This window comes from Rhea pennata, chromosome 15 (genome assembly GCF_028389875.1).
Source record: "Rhea pennata isolate bPtePen1 chromosome 15, bPtePen1.pri, whole genome shotgun sequence".
Taxonomy (NCBI): domain Eukaryota; kingdom Metazoa; phylum Chordata; class Aves; order Rheiformes; family Rheidae; genus Rhea; species Rhea pennata.
Window position 1 is genome coordinate 6,572,273 of NC_084677.1, and position 20,122 is coordinate 6,592,394.

The 20,122-nt window shown below is 34.9% G+C and overlaps 1 protein-coding gene across 1 annotated transcript in view; it reads right to left on the bottom strand.

Annotated features, from left to right (window-relative positions):
- Positions 1–20,122, bottom strand: part of USP7 (ubiquitin specific peptidase 7) — a 71,709-nt gene that overhangs the window by 12,126 nt on the left and 39,461 nt on the right. The window contains exons 6-20 of the mRNA XM_062587892.1: positions 19,796–19,904; positions 14,600–14,730; positions 11,730–11,784; positions 11,119–11,199; positions 10,937–11,027; positions 10,010–10,092; positions 9,092–9,201; positions 8,009–8,165; positions 6,697–6,841; positions 5,945–6,075; positions 4,676–4,810; positions 4,376–4,477; positions 3,868–3,973; positions 3,446–3,538; positions 1,910–1,977 (exon numbers count right to left, since the gene is read on the bottom strand). Coding sequence (XP_062443876.1) covers positions 1,910–1,977; positions 3,446–3,538; positions 3,868–3,973; positions 4,376–4,477; positions 4,676–4,810; positions 5,945–6,075; positions 6,697–6,841; positions 8,009–8,165; positions 9,092–9,201; positions 10,010–10,092; positions 10,937–11,027; positions 11,119–11,199; positions 11,730–11,784; positions 14,600–14,730; positions 19,796–19,904 — 1,597 coding nt within the window. The remainder of the gene's footprint in view (positions 1–1,909; positions 1,978–3,445; positions 3,539–3,867; positions 3,974–4,375; positions 4,478–4,675; positions 4,811–5,944; positions 6,076–6,696; positions 6,842–8,008; positions 8,166–9,091; positions 9,202–10,009; positions 10,093–10,936; positions 11,028–11,118; positions 11,200–11,729; positions 11,785–14,599; positions 14,731–19,795; positions 19,905–20,122) is intronic.

Below are 20,122 nucleotides of genomic sequence, written 5' to 3' on the forward strand. Positions count from 1 at the left end.
ACATAAAGCAAGGTAACTGGTATCTTATTTGTATATTAATCTTAACTAAGGTCCAGATAAATGTCTTTTTCTGATACAGCCAACTACTTTTTTGTTAATCGTTTACTTTAAGATTCTCTTTCAAGTTGTCTTAATTTATGAAGCATTTTAGCATTCAGTATTATCTTGTCACTATTCAAGATTTTTCAAACTTCAGAGATTTTTACTGATGCAGCTTTCAGAATGATGGAGAAAACTGATTACAGTTGCTTATTTAGATAGCACAGAATTCTTGCACAGTAATACATTTTTATTTTTAAAAAAGGAAAGACAGATTAAATACTTTCACACTAGAAAATATGTACATTTAGATTATGTACTTATATTTGTAGGTTAACTTCTTGGGATAAAAGCACTCCTGTCTAAACAAACTGGAATCAAACTGCAACCTTCACCTATACAGGGTAAAAAGTGTTTTGCATATTGTAAGAGGCATGCGATTTTTGAAACCAAATATATACAGAAGTACCTGACAGTTCTGCTTTTTAGCATGAAACTGTGTGCGCACCCCTGAAACCACCAGAAAGTAGCATGACTGCTAACAAAAAGCACAATAAAAGCAATTCCTTATTTTTACTATAGCAAGGACTTTGCTTTGGCAAGATCTGCACCATCAGCACTCAATAAATACAGGAATTATAAAGGTTTACTATTTCTGTATTTGGGCAGAAATATGTTAACAGACTTTTGTCTGCTAACTTCTAACTTAGGGAAGGAAACAGCAGATGCAGTATTTTCTCAACTCAGTTGTCTAAGACGGACAGTGGAAATATAATGGCTAATAATGTTAGCAGCATTAGCTCCTCTAAGCGACTCAGAGGACATGCACATGCTCAGTTAACTTCAAAACAGATTTTAAATTAAGTAACTTAAATGTGCAATTTTTTAAAACAAAAAATTTCTACATGAAGTCCTCCATGAACAACTTTGCTGCTAATACTAACTGCTCACACTCCCTTGCAGCACTGTAGACTTCAAAGCTACAAAATTGAGAGTGCTTATGATTTTAAATTACTGTTACGAGCAACCTCCTCTTAACCATTTTTTTCTGAACTACAGAATACAGAAAACAAAAATATTGCTTTAGAATACCGTTACCTTTGAGTCATAATACCAAGGGAACTCAATTCTTTGGCTCTTGAGGAGAAGGGACTAGTTTGTCAGTGTCGTATTAACAATTCCATGGCTCAAACGGTATCATAACATATATATAACTTATTATTAGCTCTTATGAACCTTTCAGATTCTGGCCTTTCATTTGCAAACAAACCATCACCACTTGGTTTCTTTTAAACTGACTGAAAGGCAAGAACTCCAGAAAGATACCTAGGTATATATTTTACAAGAGAATACAGTAAAACAGATGTAAAATTTCAAAAGTTCAGAAATATGCAATTTTAGTTTTGCACAGAATCACAGAATAATTTCTGTTTGAAGGGACCACTGGAGGGCTTTAGTCTGACCTCCTGTTCAAAAGCAGGGCCAACTTCCAAGTCAGAACAGGTTGCTCAGGACCCTGCTCCCTCAATTTCTGAAAGCGTCTATGGATGGAGATTCCATGTCTCTGAACCACCTGCTCCAGCACTAAGTGTCCCCTATTCAAGAGTTCCCTTCAGGGTGAGGGACTGTATTTTTAAGACTGACACAACATTGGGTTTAACCACTGTGTCTGTTTTAGAGGAGACAGTTAAGTCACACCTGCCATATTAGGCTTTGCAGTTCTACCTACTTGTATATTCAAAGTGTTACCTAGAGAATGCTTTCCTTGTAATTCTTTTAAGTTTAGAATGTTCTGAACATAGCAATTTATCCTTAAAGAAAAATATCTACTGGTACACTGATTATAACTGTTCTAATAAATAATCCAAACCTCATAGAGGATAAGGTTAGTTTCTTGTGGAAATCCTGCTCTCTCACACATAACTGGAAGCAAGTCACCTATTGGAAAAGAAAAAAAGTGTGAAATGCATTGCAGCTTTGGCTGCTAGAGAGAGTTGTTTGCAGGAAAAAGTGAATTTTTTTTTTCAACTCCGGTTAAGCAGTTTAAAAACAGCTGAGAAAGGGAACTACTAGGTTAAAGCTTCCCATACTTTGATTCAACTCAAACACAGGCTTTAAGTTTCCTTCCATTTCACCTGAACAAAACAAAACAGATAGACATGCAAGACCATCCAAGAACATACAGATTAAATAACACTACTCTTCCTCTTAGAGGCATTTTCATCTCTCTTAAAAAGAAAAAAAAAATCACACAGTTAAAATACAAAAATTGAAAGCATGTGCAAGTTATCAGAATAAGACTTTTGAAATGACAAATCAAAGCATTTCTACTCAGTGGCCATTTGCTAAATTTATTAAACGCATCCATGTGAAAACTCACATCAAACTCTCAGGCTGCTATTTTGAAAAGTGTACAAAGAGCGTTACCTAAACCTTTTAAAGTACATGTCACAAAATAACCTAACTGAAATTAAAGAAGAAGGAAAAACAGGGAACAATAGCATAATCCCAAATTGGTCAGTAAGTTTGAAACAGGCCCATTATGTTCAGCAATACATAGTTGACACTGTAAACCTGGAACAAAATTTAACTGACAGCCAACACCACTGGGTAAAGGCTATGTCTCAGCCTTGCAGGTGGTTTCACTGACACATTGTGAGGGAGAGAATTTCATCAGAGCACAAGCATTAGTGTTGGGAGAAACTTAAATTTCAGCCTGTGACCTATCTTTCAGGCTGCAATTTACCTGGAGACCATCTGTGTTCATGCACCAGCATTTGATAACATTGAATTGTTTCTGGTTTGGAAGGGTAGAAGGGAAGGAAGTCCCTTCCCTGCTCCTTTTTTTTTTTACCCCCACCTCAACAGATGAGTTATTTCATTGATGCAACTTACACCAAGGACCACAGAGAGACCAGGAAAACTGAGGGCTGCCCTAACTGCAGAAGTGAAGATGGGGAGAAAGGGGTTGTACAGGGCTGAGAATCTTCTGAAATGATATTCTCACCATTCTTCAATCCCAAACTTCTCAAAAACATATACGAACTTTAAAGCCAAGCTAGACCCTCAAACTCTATCCTCATTACATACAGGTGACCTCCTTTTTATTGTAACATCACATGTAACAGTGAGAAAACACAGTGCAAGGAAAAGAGAAGAAGTAGGTAAAGCTTTAGCAATGTGGTAAATCTTGCATATCTTCTGACCTACAAAAATACACCTAAAATATATTACATAGTTAATTTTAAAATAAAAGGTGTACTTGTACAGAACGGCCAGACAGAAGCACTATTTGTCTCCAAATTGCAGCACTTGATTTTGATGATAGAATTAGTATTAAAAAAAAAAAAATCTATTATATTAAAAAATTTCAGCTACAATAATGAAATTGAATTTTAGAACTCACGTATTTTACAGGATATAGGTGTGTAGATATGTCCACAATAATTCAAACTCCGAGTTTTCGGATCATACATCTTCAGAAACAACATTACGTCATCTACAAATTAAGAAGCCAGAATTAATTTTAAGTAAGGCTTATTTGAGCACACCTAGATAAAATAATCTTTTTTCTTTAAAATATTACAAAAATATGTCTTTGATTTACAACTGATGTTCTTAGAATATTATTATGTACTAAATTTATATATATACACCTATATATATAAACTCTATTCAATGATTCTAAAACCATTTGAAACATGTTGAGGGAGGAAAAAAGAACATGAGAAAAGCAACAGCACTGCAATTCGATGAATACATCGATGACATCATACAAGCAAAATAAGAGTATTTTGTATTTACTCAAGTTTTAGCATATACGCTTACGGTCTTTATCGAACTTGGGTAATGTTGCTCCAGTAGCAGCCATCTCTGGATCTACTGTTTCCAAAAATATTGTCCATGGATTTTCATTGTCACTGAGTTCAATCATCTAGTTAGAAATATGTGGAAAAAAGAAGAAAAAACACTGTAGAATATAGTAGAATTTGGTATCTGCATTTTGATCAGACACACAAGAATTTTATGATATATTTTATTATTTTTTCTGATATTTAAGTGCAACATTCTATTTTAAGCAATACACCTGACTAAACTGAGCATTTTTGCCCAAATACTGGAAGGACTCAAGAGACATTTATGTCTAAAAACTAACACACAAATTGTGATCATGTGTTCTCTTTATGGAAGTAAAAGCATCCACCAAATTCTCTCCCCTCCTCCACATAATATCAGTCCACTGAATCTCAAATCTTCTCAAAAACCAAACTTTTAGTGGGAACTGAGACTCATGGATGACATACAGAAATAACGTCCTCTGTCAGTGGATAGTTACCGTTTTATTGCCGTCTGCTTCATTATCTAACATCGCAGGTCTTTTTGTTCCATTACTTCTAGCTTGCATTGGCCATAATCTGATTTGATCCTGTGGAAATCCCTACAATATATAATAATTGTGACAGAGAAAAGAAAAAAAAAAAAAGAAGATTAAGTTCATTTACTAAACTCAGTCGAAACTAATCCATTTTAAAAAGCTCTAAATAATGACTGAATGCTGATGATACCTGGAGAAAATAAAGACTATTAAGTGAACATAATGTAATAAAATACAGATAGTGCACTACAGAAAACTCACCATTGTTTGAGAAAGATTTTGAACAAATTCCGTAAGCGTGGAGTTTTTTAATACTTTGAAAACAGTGTATTTCACTTTTTCTTCATCATACATATCATTGCCTTGGTGACCACAGAACTGATCCTCTGCCACTATCTGAAAATTTACATTTAAAGGTTACTATTCATATTAACTCAGCTGCAGAATATTATACCTTTTTTGATGACGCTTTGCTATGTAACATCACTGGCTTACTGGATAGCGTTACACTGTATATACAAATTGCATTCTTCTGAAGGAAAATTTGCAAGAATGTAGGATATAATGAAATCAGAAAATCATGATAGTCCCATCAATGTAAATAATTAAAATACACCAATTCTGACAAATCCCCAAAAATAAAAAGCCAGTGACACTTCGATCCCTACCGAAGTGTCCCTATCATGGAAACATGTACACAAACAATCCTGGCATTTGAAAAAGGCTATGTAATTATTTCACTAGTGTAATGCAAGGAAGACACACTAAAAGGTTTCTTGTATCCATCACAGTCCTCATGCAGTCTCTGCCTACAGAAGAAAAGACTGCACAACTCTGCCAATTTTTCTATTGACAACAGCTCTACTGTAAATCTCCTGTAGAATAAGCTGAACTTTACTGGTGTTTCTCCTTATGAACACCAGAAAGGACACACCAAGGAAACAGCAGAAAATGAGTTTTCTGGGGCAGCAGAAAATGAGTTTTTTTCTTCAGCCAGATGGGCTCTGGAAAGAACCATAAACAGGGTTCCTTAAGGCAATTCCTAACAATCTAGTCCATCTGGCTTTTCCAAAAAGAAATTATTGGAAATATAAGCATTCTTCTCCTCAAACTTGATGAGCTCCTTTTGGCAGAAGTCCAGGAATGTAACATATGGCTAGATATATTCTAATTTTAGAAAATAATTCCTGAAGGAGATAAAAGTGTAGTGGCAGCACAGCCATTTAATATAATCTAGTACCTTTCTTTTCACCTGAATTTACTATTTTTACTTATAAGCACATAGTTTTTCCCACACTTCTACAGAAAACAGAAATGACCCAAAAAACTGTCAATCCCAGTGGTATACCGCTTGTTTCATTGGGACTTAGTGCAGGGGTGAATACACGTATAAGCACTAAAATTCCACTCAGTTTCACTTCAAATACTAGTTACAAACAAATACAAAAACTGAAAATCAAGTTTTGTCTTGGGTGGCTCAAAAATTTTAATAGTAAGTTACTTGCAACTCAATCCAGTTCAAAAGCTGACCTGCACTTGCATATAGAGGTGAGCTTCCTGCCTTTCTTTCCTCTTCTGAGCCTCTATTCTTTTTTCTTCTTGTAGCCTTTCTACGAGTTGTTGAGGAATATCATGGTCCGTGACAGGCTGCAAAACCTCACCTACAACGCAGATTTTGTGACGTCATTTCAAATTTATATCAGAGTTTTCATATACACTTGACACTCCACTGATCTGAAGTCAAAGACAGTTATCTTCATCTTTTAATTAAAAACACTATATGATATCATCATGCTTTGGCAAAAGCACCACTTACTATCCTGAGCCAAAAAGCTCTACTTCCATGAAACATGTATCATGTCCCCTTGAATTAAACATTCATTTTATGATTAAAAAATTATCCACTACTGCTCAACTTTCTGAAATACACATATTTGCATCTATCAGTTGGATCTAGTTTCCATCACTCCAGTTAAAAGTCACTGTAATTTTTCAATTCTATAAAACATTCCAAGCTAAAGGACTCTGCAGACACACACACTTGCCTTACTGTGCTGAGACAAGGCAATGATCAATTAGATCAGTCTTTCCAGATTGAGAGAGAAGCTAGTTGATCCCCCAGAATCTGTAAATTCTAGCTATGCCTAATGAAACTATTCTTATACCAAATAGACCTTTGCATAGGAAGGTTGTCAACAACTCAAAAGTAAAATATGACCCTGAACTCCTGTATTTCTGCACATCAATCTAACCTGGAACACACGCAGACAGAGTATACATACTTAATTTTGATTCCCTGATGTAAACCAACATGTACGCATTAGTACAATGCCGTACAGACAAGTCGTCGTCATGACCTCCATAATTGTGTTCAATTGCTTCTTCCTTTGTACATCTTGATACAACATCGTCATCAAATTTACACCACTAGGGAGAAAATTTTATATAAATATAATTTTACACACAAAAATATGTTCTTGAATCATAACTTAATTCTATTTCTGGCTTGTCTTTCAGCTCATTGAAGTGCCTAAAATTTCTCTTAAAGTAACATGTTAAAAAAAAAAAAACAAAAAGACACGAACATCTAGTTCAGTACAACTTTTGCAGCCTGCTAAATTCAACTCAGCATAAGGAAGGCAATGAATCACCAAGACATTACTAAAATATTTGAACATTTTTACACAGAATATCAGAAGACTTCAGCCACATAATTATTCAGATAATTTATCTTAAGGTTATTATTCAAATATACTGCATTTCTGTATGAAGTTCAGATAATTGACCTCATCTGTTGTAAAAGAAAATACAAGCAGTGATGCATAAGATATGCAATTAATATTTGTAAATTTAAAGTATTTTACAGCAAATTGAAATAAAACCATTCCAAACAGCAACTTCATTAGTATAGAATCTGCTATGGAATTAAGAATGAAAGATGGACAGCAACAAATTAATAGAAAAATCTGACCACTAATTTTACTACTGAGTCATGTACACACAAAAATAGGAAACTCGAGAAAACAGGCATCTGACTTAAAAACATCCAATCCATTCAAGTCACCTAAAGCTGCAACAGTGGGACATGCAAGAAAAGCGGACTCTGCAGTCACAGAACTGTTAGAAACATTCATGTTTGCTTCAGTGTAAAGGCATTCTAACAAAATACTGGATAGAATTTGCCTGCCAATAGGTATAAGCACACATGATTGAAGGGATTCCCTTAGTTAATGCCTTTGGCCAAAAGCCAACCGTAAATATGAATCTGCTCCTCTTAAGAAGGCATGTGACTCTAATGCTTCCAACTGACAGCTCCTCCTTCAAGAACAAAAATTATAAATGAGGGCTGCTGGTTTGGCTTCTTTTTTAGAATACAAACCAAGTTTCCCAAATGCATTAGAATAAGTGCCGTAAAAAAAAAATTGTCAAACTAAGAACTGCATCAAACATGGATTTCATTCGCCCATGAAGTGAGTGTACCAGCATGCTATCTCTTCTGTTAGGAAACAAAAATTCCAAAGATGTGACCATTACGAAAATTACAAGGATATATTTGCAAAACACAAATACATTCAGTTGGTTTTCAATACTCACTTTGCCATCCCCCTTTGGATTTAAGTAAACAACATAATGTCCACCATGGTTATCTCCACTGTGTACTAGAACTGCATGAAGAATGTAATTAGCAGGATCTTTAGGATCTGTTTTTTGCAAAAATTCATCTAGTGGCAACTGTTCAGGAAATTCAAACCTAGTTTGGAAAAGAATTAAGACAGTTTTATTTGTACTTGAGACAAGAAACATCCTATTATTATGCTGAAGGACATCAATACTTACCCTCAAAGCAAGCTAAGAGAATAAACAAGCTACAATTATAATGCCATTTCTGTCTGAGATATATTGCATATAGTGGCAGATTTCATATTATCTTAACAGGGAAAAAGATGATCTTTATAGGCACATGACAAAAATTATGCCCTCAGTAACAACAATGAAAATGCAAGGGTATTTTAACCAAAATAAAGGTACTGTGTCAAGAGGAAAGAGCATCTATAGCTCAAAAACTATTATTCGCTAGCACACAAGTGCAGCTCTTCCAGCACAGATGCCACTGACTGGAATGTTAGTTTTAAACATCTTCCAAGTGCTGAAGTCTCACTTTCCTTTTTATTGCTGAAATTGTTTAATTCTTCTTATTATTAAATTCTTATTTAATTCCCAAACAAAAGCACATCATCTTGGGTAATTATCAATCTTCAGAGATAATGAGTGGGCATGGAAATATATGGAGGAAAAGTGAAGGACTACTTATTCATCCTACTTATTCTTGGGGCAGCCTATAGGAACATACCAACTTTCCACAGATGGCACAAAGAACGTTCAACAGATCACATATATATGTATGTATGTGTATATATATATATATATATGTATATACAAAAAAAAACTCCACACGCATTTATTTACCTCATATCCTAGATAACGGCTATAAATGACTACCAAGGTACTGCATTTGTCATTTTTGTCATTCAGCACCTGAACATTCAATCAGTGCATCTTTTAGGGACCTCTAACATATGCCCTTGCGCTTTCCTGTTGGAGCTGATTCAAAACCAGGATTTTGATTATTTTATAAAACATATCAACAAGTCTAAATTCTATAGTGGAAAAACTTACCTATCATTTATCTTGATATTTTGGTCAGTTTGAGGATCATACATAAATCTCATAAGTTGGAGGTGTAATACTGGTGGCAATGTTAGGAACTTCACACCTTTCTCTGCCTCCTGGACATTGGAAGAGAAATAGAAGTTTGATATTAAAATATTTTTAGCAACTCAAAATACCTTGCTGTGGACCTATCTCCTATGGACTTGTATTTTACAGACTTGACACTACAATATGCACCAAAGAGTTCAAACTGGGCTGGAGGTTAACTATTTTGATGTAGCACCAGCCTTCCTATAAACTACTCAATAACATTTAGGAGGAGTCTGTTCATTTAAATGTAGGCCATTCATACAAGCAAACGTGAACATCTGACTGCATGAAGAGCAAGTTAATGGCACAAATGAAAGTAAAGGAGAATGTAGAGGCTAAGATACTCATTTCTTATCAATTAAAAACTACATGCTCACTGTATTCTGCCAACAAATATTTGGTTACTATGCTCCACCCTCCTAAGAAAAGCTAAACTCCATGGGTCCATTAGGCACTCCTGATGACCAGCAATGACCTCTCTAAAGTAACATTCAGAACTATACTACTGTAGCTTTTACTAGATGCACACAAAAATAGGGTAATTTTAAAAGAAGCATTTGAATCGATTTTTGGTTGTGTAAATTTGTAAAAAAAGTTAACCATAAAATTATTTTGGTCACTAAAACAGTTATAGACATAAAAGCAAAATTCACTGTTCGTTTTAAAGTTCAAGTTCCATTTTAAGAAATCTAACAGGAATTAGGGAAGAGCTATATAAAAGCTTGCCTAAAGGGGAGGGAGAGGGAAGAAGGGGGGGGAATCAGTTGACATTTTTGTTATTTTATCAAAGATATGGAAAGAAAATTTAAAATGAAATTAAAAAAAGAAAGATACCTGCAAGCCATGTTCTCCTGCATCATATTTGTTATCACCATCCAACTGCTCCACTGCAACATAGTCAATGAAGGACTCAAATACTACGTGAAAAAAAGATTTGGGAATAAACAGGGAAGGAGGAAGAAAAAAACCCAGAAGTTTACGAAGCACGAAGGCTTACCAATATCTTCAGCAAACAACATACTAAACCTTCAGAGATCATATTTGAATATTTCTGTCTTTATACAGAGAAAAAGAGAGCTGTACATTGCTTAAGAACAATATGAAACTAATCAAAATCGGAGGGGGTATACAATAATATTAATAGATTTCAAAATCAAATAGTTGCAGTAGTATGTCAAATTTCCTATTCTTAGTGCTCAATTGTTAAATACCAAGCTAGATAATTTTGTCTGCTGGAGTCCTGAATGTCCTTTTTCATGTCTTATATGCCAAATACTTGCTAAAGTGATGATAAAGAACTACCACTACGTTGTTCTGATTAGTTACCTCTTTATTTGCTTATAACTACAATCAGCCTAATTTAGAATCTATTTCCTACAAGTTTACTTTCATATAAAAGTTACAATCTACTGTGACAACATGGCAGAACATAGTATGCACTTTCATGATATCATGAAAACTCCTAAAATTGAGAGTTTCTTGAAAAGTTCTCAGTAAGAGAATTGAGGGGAAAGGGCAAGGAAGGGAAACAGGAACGGAAAAGGGAGAAAAAGGCAATGCAAGCAGAAATATTTGCTGCAGAAAATATTTTCAATGAGGTGTCAAAAATAAGGACTTCTCTGAAATAAAAGTAAGGACCTTTCTAGGTACTGAGCACCCACAAATCCATTTCAAATCAAGAAGCACTACACATCTGATAAAAAAAGAAAAGCTCAACATGTTGAGGCATTCGATTTGTACACATCACAATGTATTACTTACTATTTTTCTTTCCCTTTATACTTAGCTGGATGTCATAATAATCTTCTATTCGTTCAGATCGATAGTCTACATGTTTGCATTGGATGTAAGACTGTAAACAAAAATAAAAAGGGGATTTCAAAATATGCAAGTATATACAATGTACACAAGAATTAATTAAAAAAATATTAACAAATACATACCACCATCTTCCCTCTGAACAATTTAGGAATAGTGCCTTCTACACATGTGCCTTTCATTTTATTCTCCACATTATCAAGAAGCTGAAAGAAAGATTAGTTTTTAAACGGGATAAACTTGCATATTTCTTGAATTTATTCAACACACAGGTAATTCGACTTCAATGATTGAAGAAGGTTCCCCCTTCTAGTCTTTTAAAATCCTCCTCTGCCCTCCAAAAACTGTTCTGAGGACTATCCCAACCCTTTGACTCTGAAAAACCTTGCAAGCGCATTGATATATTCATACCTTCAAAATAGCATTTCCCTCTATGGCTCTTAAGGACCACCAGCATACACTCTATCTCTTTTCAATCTTCCCTGTCCTCTATACATTATCCCTCCATTCTTCATCCCCAAAAGCCTACAATCAACCCTTTCTGAAAAAAAAAGGAGGGGGGGGGAGGCAGGGAGCGCGCGCATAAAAACTCTAAAGCCTTGAGGCCTGATTTATATTAGTCAGTGCCATTATTACTAGGAGTGTACTAAATTGTATAATATATACAGTATTAAGAGACAACATTATGCAATGCACATATATTTGCTAGCATTAATAAGAAATGCCAAAAACGTACCACTCGACATAATTCCTGGACATCATGTTGCATGAAGCTGTCTAAAGTTTCCCACCTTTGTAAGACAAATAAATACAAAATTACTATATTAAGCAGCAGATTTACAGCATAAAAGACATTTTCATGGTATCCTTCAGAAGAATTTAATACACAGTAAGACATAAAGACTGAGATTTAGTGCTGTCTAATGCATTAAAAAAAAAAAAAAAAAAAAAAAAGACTTCTCTAGCATTTACTTGGCCTACCACCAGCTTCAAGATACATTTCTGCCGTAAATATCTAAGTCAAAAAGGGAGACTGGGTTGAGTTGTGGATTATTTTGGTGGCCAGTCTGTGCCCACCTGCCTTTTCCTTCTGGGGGCCTGGGACAGGTCCCAGGAATGCAGCCAGAGGCAGCGTCTCACTGTGGCTAGCAGAACAGCTCTTTGACTCCCCGAAACATCAAAACACTCTTATGGATAACCCTGTGAGCAATTCCACATTATCAGAAAAGTTTCTGCAACATGCTCCTAACTGCATCTTTTCTGAGGGCTCATCAGGTGCAGTTAAACAGCATTCAGGAATTATTCGTGCACAAGGAAGGAAGGAAATGGACTTATAGGAAATAGTGGCCCTTTTGTGCTCCTCCGAACACTTCATCTCCACACGTACCGTACCTCCACCTTCACTGTGCGCGTGCAAACGCAATCATGTGAATGGTGAGGTCAGTGCAGCAGAAAGTCTCTAAATGCCTGCAATAGTCAAGGTGGCACCTGCAACAGGGATATTCAACACCACTGCTTTAAATGAAAGAGAGGAAGTATAATGGAACTGTTATGTTTTCAATGTGAAATACTATCCTCCTCTGAACTCTCCAATTTAAAATTTAAGAAGCACTCCTTAGATCAAGTCTCTGAGAGCTCTGTTCGTAACTGTCACTACTCCCATTAATGAAAATCAGCTGTTCACTGCAGGCACCTAACCTCAGTGTGAACTAGAGGTCCAACCCAGGTACTCAAAGCCACAGTGCCAACAGTACCAGTTAATCTTCCCCTCACACCCTCTACTCAGTGATTCTTGGTCACCGCCACGCTGCAGCATACGACTGCCAAAGCTGTGCCAAAACAACAACGTGTGGGGCCACACTTACACCACATCAGTGAAGTAATCTGTACAACAATTAAGAATGGCAAATAATCTCCTGACTCCCTAGACATTAAACACTAGCCATCCTAAAGGACAAAATAACAGAGAAAGATTACACGCTAATATTAGTGATAAAAAGGGCTCCTCTGGACAACGATGGCACTTTCTACTGAATGAAGCCAAAATCAGATTCTACGGAAACTCGTGATATCCTACAAAACATTATGCCAAACCTACTGCATAGAGTTACGTCTCGCAAGGACAGAAACTCCTCTCTGATTTAATGGAGGAAAAAGACCAACTCCTCAATCATATTCAAAAATACCTTCCCAATAAAAAAGGCAGATATGAACACATTTTTAAAACCTTGCTCTTAGATATAAAATTATGCTTCCTGCAACACCCGCAGGAAAGATCTCATCTTGCTACTCATGATGATAGATGATACTAACTCAAGACAAAATATTTATATTAGCAAATCTTTTTAATCTAACAGGACAGTGGGAGTGCTGATAAACTACATACACAGTGTGCCAGAAAGAGAGGATACCACCAGAGACACTAGATAAAGACACAGCCCTGAGGTTATCAATTTCATTTTAAAATTTCCTCCAAAGGTGAAAAAGAAGAGGAAGACAGATATAAAACTGCAAATAATCTTATCAGGCCAGAGCACTTAAAACAAGTGTTAGCAGAAGATCTGGGATAAGAGACCTCAGAAATGCGACAGATGAAGCACTAGTGCAACTGAAGATTGTAAAAACATTTAAAACTATTTTCAAAAAAATTATTGAAAATATCATTAAAAAACTAGCCTACAAATACAAAGTAATTTACATCACATGAACTACAATCTTTTAGAACCATTTTTGATTAAAAAACACAATGTGCAAAGAGAAAGCATAAAGCTTATTCTAATCTTAATCTTCTATCCTAATTTGTGCACTGTGCTAATTTAAAAAAAACTTAATGCAGCTATACTGTATACTTTTATGTCTTAATCCCCCAAATTAAAAAATACATTTTAACACTACCTCAAAAACCACAAATAATAGACTGAAAAAGATAACAGGGAGTGAACTGGATAGTGGCAAAAAATAAAAATAAAAGGCAAGTCTTCTTATCAAAGTTTTATGAAAGAGAAGAGAGTGCTAGAATGAGGTAAATACCTCGCAGTATTTTGTGCACGCACTATGATACCTTTACTTCATTCAAAAGATACACCTGTTAAGCTTTAAATCATGAAACAGAATACAGCAATAAATGTTTCTAAATGGTAGAAATTAAAAATGCACACATTTTTTGCCTATGTCATAAGAAAGCATTGCAACAGTCATCAGTGTAGAACTAGCAACAGGGAAATATATATTACTTGTACTTCTCTAGATTTAACACAGAAACAAAAAAGACAGTAGCAACACATGTACTTGAATGTTTCAGTTATGTACTTTGTTCCAGATTTTATTTATTTAAGTGCATCACACACTATCCAATTAACAAGTAAATTCTAATTCAGCTATTAATTGTGTCTGATTACTGTGTACAGAAAAAAAAATCCAACTTTTGGATAAGCCAACTATAAATACTTATCCATGTAAACTAAGAAAAATCAACAATTAATAATGCGGTATTAAGAGTTTTCTGCACTCCTTTAAAAAACAGTCTAATTTAAATAAAATCTTCTCAAAGAAAAATTTGTGAAGCCTGTAACAGCCCAATACATATTCCAAATACCTGAAACTTACCCAAAAGATTTTGTTAACTTTTTAGTTCCAACTGGTTTGTCACTATGCTGCAGCTCATAAAATACTCGTTGCAATGCTAAAGGAACACTTTTAGATGAATCATCTCCTTCTGTGGGCATCATGTACACAGCCTGAAAAAAGCATTTAGTTCAATTAGTACCTAAGGAAAAGTTTATTGCTCATATTTCTTAAACACATTCTTTCCTCTTCAATGACTTGCTTCATAGAACTACAAACCACTATTCATATAAACCACTCCTACTGCAGTGTAAAAAAATTATCTGGACTCCCTCTTCTCAGAGCACAGCGGTTTGAAAACCTGAACAACCGATTCCATTCATGACAACTGTATCTAAATAGCTCCCTTCTTCCACCCTAGATAAGAAAATACACCAAAGAATTTAACACCTTTACGCAACTTATCACATCTGGTATGTCTACGCAATCTTCACAGTAGGACCCGAAATACTAAACAATACTACAGACTTTTCAAAAGAACTTCATCTTATTTTGCTTCAGCTTGTCTCTACATGTATATTGGTAGCCATACTGAAGAAAAAACAGAAAAATGTGAAAGCATGAAGGGCCACGAATGAAGGGAAGCAGAAGAGTGGAAGAGTGCACAGGTTTGTGAGAGAAGCCCCAAACTGGATCCCAGCAGTTCTCACTCAGTGTCTGTGAGAGTCCAAATTTCAGCGTTGGCCAGTACATCTAACTTACCATGCACTTTAGTTCCTCGTAGAGAAAACGAGGGCATTTCCAATAGGTAGTTGAATTGCTTGGGGACACGCATTCATTGTGCTGTGAATGCTCAATACAGAGGTAGTGGGACCAGATGAGACAGATATTAGACACAGATGAGGCTGATACAAATATAAAATAAGGAGATTTCAAAAGGGGGGCGGCGGGGAAGGAAAGAACTTAAGAAGTTGAGAGGCCAGTTTGGAAGATTATAAAAACCTGATCATCTAACAAAATGAATTTTCAAATGTACAGAAATATAAACACTTAAAGGATAATATGATAAGAAAGTATCAGCAGAAATACTACAGTAAGAGGACGAAATACAATCTGAAATTTTGAGATTTTTTTTTTTTTTTTTTATGAATTATTGACTAGTTTCCAAAAGGAAGAGAAAATTCTTATGGAGATAGAAAAAATGGTTAGTTATGCAACAGTAACATGATGTAATAGCTCGTATCATTCTCCTTTTAATTTTGCTTAGTTTCGAAAATGGAACAGCAAACAGATGCTATAAAGCAGAATCATGACCGAACATGAGTAGCCTCCAAATTTTAATGTTTCTACTTAGTTGCTAGATGCATATTTAATATTAATATTTATACATATAAAAGAGAAAACATGAGCAGATAAAAGAAACTGAATAGAAAATAGCTGAAATTTATCATTATCCTCTTGATTAAGAACAGCCAGCAGAACCCTTATTGTGTAAGGATAATTTTAAGAAAAACAGCCCAAGCCTAAAGGCAACAAACAACACAACCTTCCTTTACTCTGCTTCTTCAAGACTTCAAAATTTGCTTAAACTGCTTTTTCAAATTTCACAAGTTAGAGGGAAAAAATACTTCAGAACTGGTTGAAGATTAACTTAACCATTGAAGCCCAATAATCCTTCATGCAATTATTTCTGCGGATTCATGAGGCTAACCACCCCTACGAAACAGGCTGGATCCTTTCTAGCTGAGACCATTTGAGACCACAGCCTAATACATTCTCATGCAGTTGCATCAGTCACTTTTTCAATGAGCTAAGCACTGTTTCAAGAATTTAGCACTGACAGCCATTTAGCTTGGAAGAGAACGCTGGAGGTCTCCTGGTGCTGCTCACAGCGGGGTCAGGCTGCTCAGGGCTGCATCCAGTTGAGTTCTGAGCACCTCCAAGACCAGAGGTCCCACAGCCTCCCCAGGCAACCCATTCTAAAGTTGGACCACCTGCCTTTGAAAGTGTTTTCCTAGTATTGAAACACACAGTTTCAAAACAATTCCAATAAGCTAATAAAAATCCCTATATAACCAGTGCTGGCACATTTTTATAAAGTATTTTTTGTATAGACTTATAAATAATAAATGTTTAGATGCTAAAAATTGTTCATGATAAACCAACATGACACTGTAACAAGCTAAAACTCAACATAGAGGTTGTCACTATAGTTACTTCCTTCCAAATTCAGTAAATGGGAGTTCAGGTATTTTGATAATTAAACAAAATTGGATTCTTTGCATTTAGTTCTTGTATTCTTTCCTCATGTAGCATCTGGACAATTAGGTCCATTCAAATATCTTCCAAATAATATTAAAATAGTAGTTTAAATACTTATTTAAAATGACTACATTCTAGCTACCATTGAATGCAAACACTAGTTTTTTTTCTTCTGATGTTCTAAATGTGTTACTACAAGCTAACATTTAACACAGAGCCTTTATTTCTTCCTTCTGTTTGTGTATATAAGCACAACTCAAAGCTTAAGCATTTCCCCAACTTAAAATAACCTTTCGAATATGATCCTTTACTAACCCAATTTTTATTCCTTGTCTTCCTAAATTTCAAAATTTGGCCTCAAGATCAAGAAGTTGGGCATTTTGATCCATTTGAAGAAAAGCAGAATCTCCAATTTAACACTTGAAAAGTTCCCTCAGGAAATGAATACAGAAAGAATGAGATGGACATGGACAGCCAATGACTGAAAACAACAGACAAAGAAATGAGGTGAAAAAAAAAAAGAGATTTACATGGTAAAAGAATGCTACAGACAAGGTTAAAAACACTGCTTAAAGTAATAACTATTACTTTAAAAAAGTGAAGAAAAAATTGTATATGAAATTCCAAGGTATAAAATACATTACATAGAGTAAGGAGAGCCAGCTCACAAGGAAGTGTGTTGGACCAACATTTATACATATTTATATAAACATTCTTCAACTTTCTGTTGAATGGCAGGGAATTGTTCAAGGCAATGGGCAAAGAGTTTTAAAATTGCTTGGATAAAGCCATAAACGCTGACTGGCTGGAGGCACTCCTGATGGACATAAGTACCATGGTCATAACGAGTACTACAAACCCACGTAACGTGGCCCACAATAAGCTGGACCTTGTTTGGGAAGCTGTCACTGCCCCTTGCCTGGGTGCACTACATTTAAGCATGCCTTTACAGCAGTAAAATCAATTATTTCCTCTAAGTAAGACAAACTAATAGAAATAAAAGAATTGGTGACATTCAAGTTGAAGATACCACACATTCTATTTAACTCAGTTTTATGAGGAACGTATCCGCTTTAAGTAAAACAAAAATGTAGAAAGGTAGAACATTTTAGACCAGATTACTACTGATTCTTTCTGATCTGCAGTAATTGCAAATGGTATTAAAACTGTCTAAAAGTACTATAGTCTGCTCTGCTTAAAACAGCTTTGAAAATCTTGAAGAAGCAGAAAATTAGGCATTTCAATTGATGACCAGTATCCTTTTCATAAAGGGAGCTGCTATTAACAGCCAGTAAATTAAGCTTTGTCAGAGTCACTACCCAAATTATGAACACCCCTACAAACTGATACTTACTGCAGACTGGAGGGGAGGTGCAGGGGGAGTGCCTGAAAAGATGCATTTAGCTTATACAAATCTATACTACAAAAAGAATTTCTTCTTCACAGAACAGTATTACTTCATGGTACATATCAATATACTGACTACAAGGCATTCTTGAAAAGAAATACTCAACTGGATTAGACGTAACTATTACAAAAACGCATTTTTATTTCAAGAATGATATAAAGTTGTCCGAAAACATGAAATGCACAAACATTGAGTGCTGAGCAAAAAGGACAGACATTATAATGAATGATAAACTGCATGAGTAAATTATACCTCTTGCAAAAAAGAAACAGGTGCAATATGTAAAACAAGACAGGTAGTTTCTTTCTTGCACATGGCACTGGAAAGATCTCAATTACAGGTCTATGGGAGTTCCATGTGCTGTATTTTTTTGCAATACTTCACAATAAGTAGCACATTGCAAAAACAGAAAAACAAAAATCCCACTGGGACCACTTGCAGGCCACAGTGATAAAAGTAATAGTGATAAGCTAGTGGAAAATAGGTATATTAGAAAGAAAAATTTCAACCTGCTCATTTTGGAGAAAAGAAAGCTTAAAGGAAATGTAACAGCTTATACATAAAGCAGAGGTCAGAAGAGTTCATTTTCACTAAGAAATACACAGTAGGTGCAAGTGGTAAGATTGCAAACGTGAAATACTTAGGTAAAAAGAATGAACTATAATAACTAGAGTCAACTGAAGAAAACGAAGAATGACAACAGAATCTTCAAAATATCTGAGGTTCAAGTAGTCACTTTTTTGGATTATTAAAGGGTAATAATCAGTAACAACAGAGTGGAACAAGAATTAGAATCAGTAGGAGACTTCTGTAAGCTAAATGACCTTTTTTCATGTATATCCTTCTTCCAACTAAACATTTCCAATCTCATTTCTTTCAAGATTCATTTTTTTTTTCAAACTCCATCAAGGCTATCATACTACTTTTAAATTACATATTACTTACTACATTCCATTCTGTTTTTCAGTGAAATATTTATTAAATCCATATTATAAGTTTAATTCCTTCCAGCAAAGAAATAACACTTGTATAAAACATGCAAATGAAGCAAATATAAATTGTGTAAGACACTGAAATTACAATGCTCTCCATCATAAAGATGCTATCTGTAATAACACAGGATTCAACTACGTAATATAAATTAAAAGATAAAATAAATTAACTATACAGGTCATACTTTTTATGTTGTTTACAGCCCAAAAAGTTACAATTGACTTTTCTATTTTAACTATTTCAAGAAAGGAAAATTACTTCCCTCTCTCATCTGCAAGAAGTAGAATCAGCATTCTTTTTCCTGCAACAATTCATAGCAAAATTAACAAGTAAGACGGTCTAAAAAAAAAAAACACGCCTTAAGTTAGGTCTTCACCATGTATTTTGCCTACTTTCACAAAAAATAAAAGGTTGTGTTTAACAAACTATGAAAGGAAGCTTCCTCTACTTGGCCTCATTTAAGATATGCATCATGTAAGTTGCAACCTTTTTTATGATGAGGAAGGAAGCAAAAGAAATAGACAGCTCTGTATCTAATATAGTACTTTGGATATTCACTTTCATATATTAATTACCTTTCGTAGCTGATTTGTGAAAAATAAAGTCTGTAACAAACTGTTCATGTAACAAGTTGCTCCCTGGTTCTTTAACCCAACATATCCTGTGTGCTTCTTTGAATCCCACCTAGAAAACAGTGGTTAAAAACAAGTTAGATCTGAATCAAGTATAATAAAGAGCATCTGTTCTAATGTACCGTTGCTGTTAGAAATAATCTACTCTTCAGTATTACTTAAGGTTCATATAACAGATTACTCTCCACTACTGTGTGCCAGTAACAACAGTTTGAAATTAAATACTTCTACAAACAAACAATTGAAAAATTCTTAGCTTTAAAGACTCAT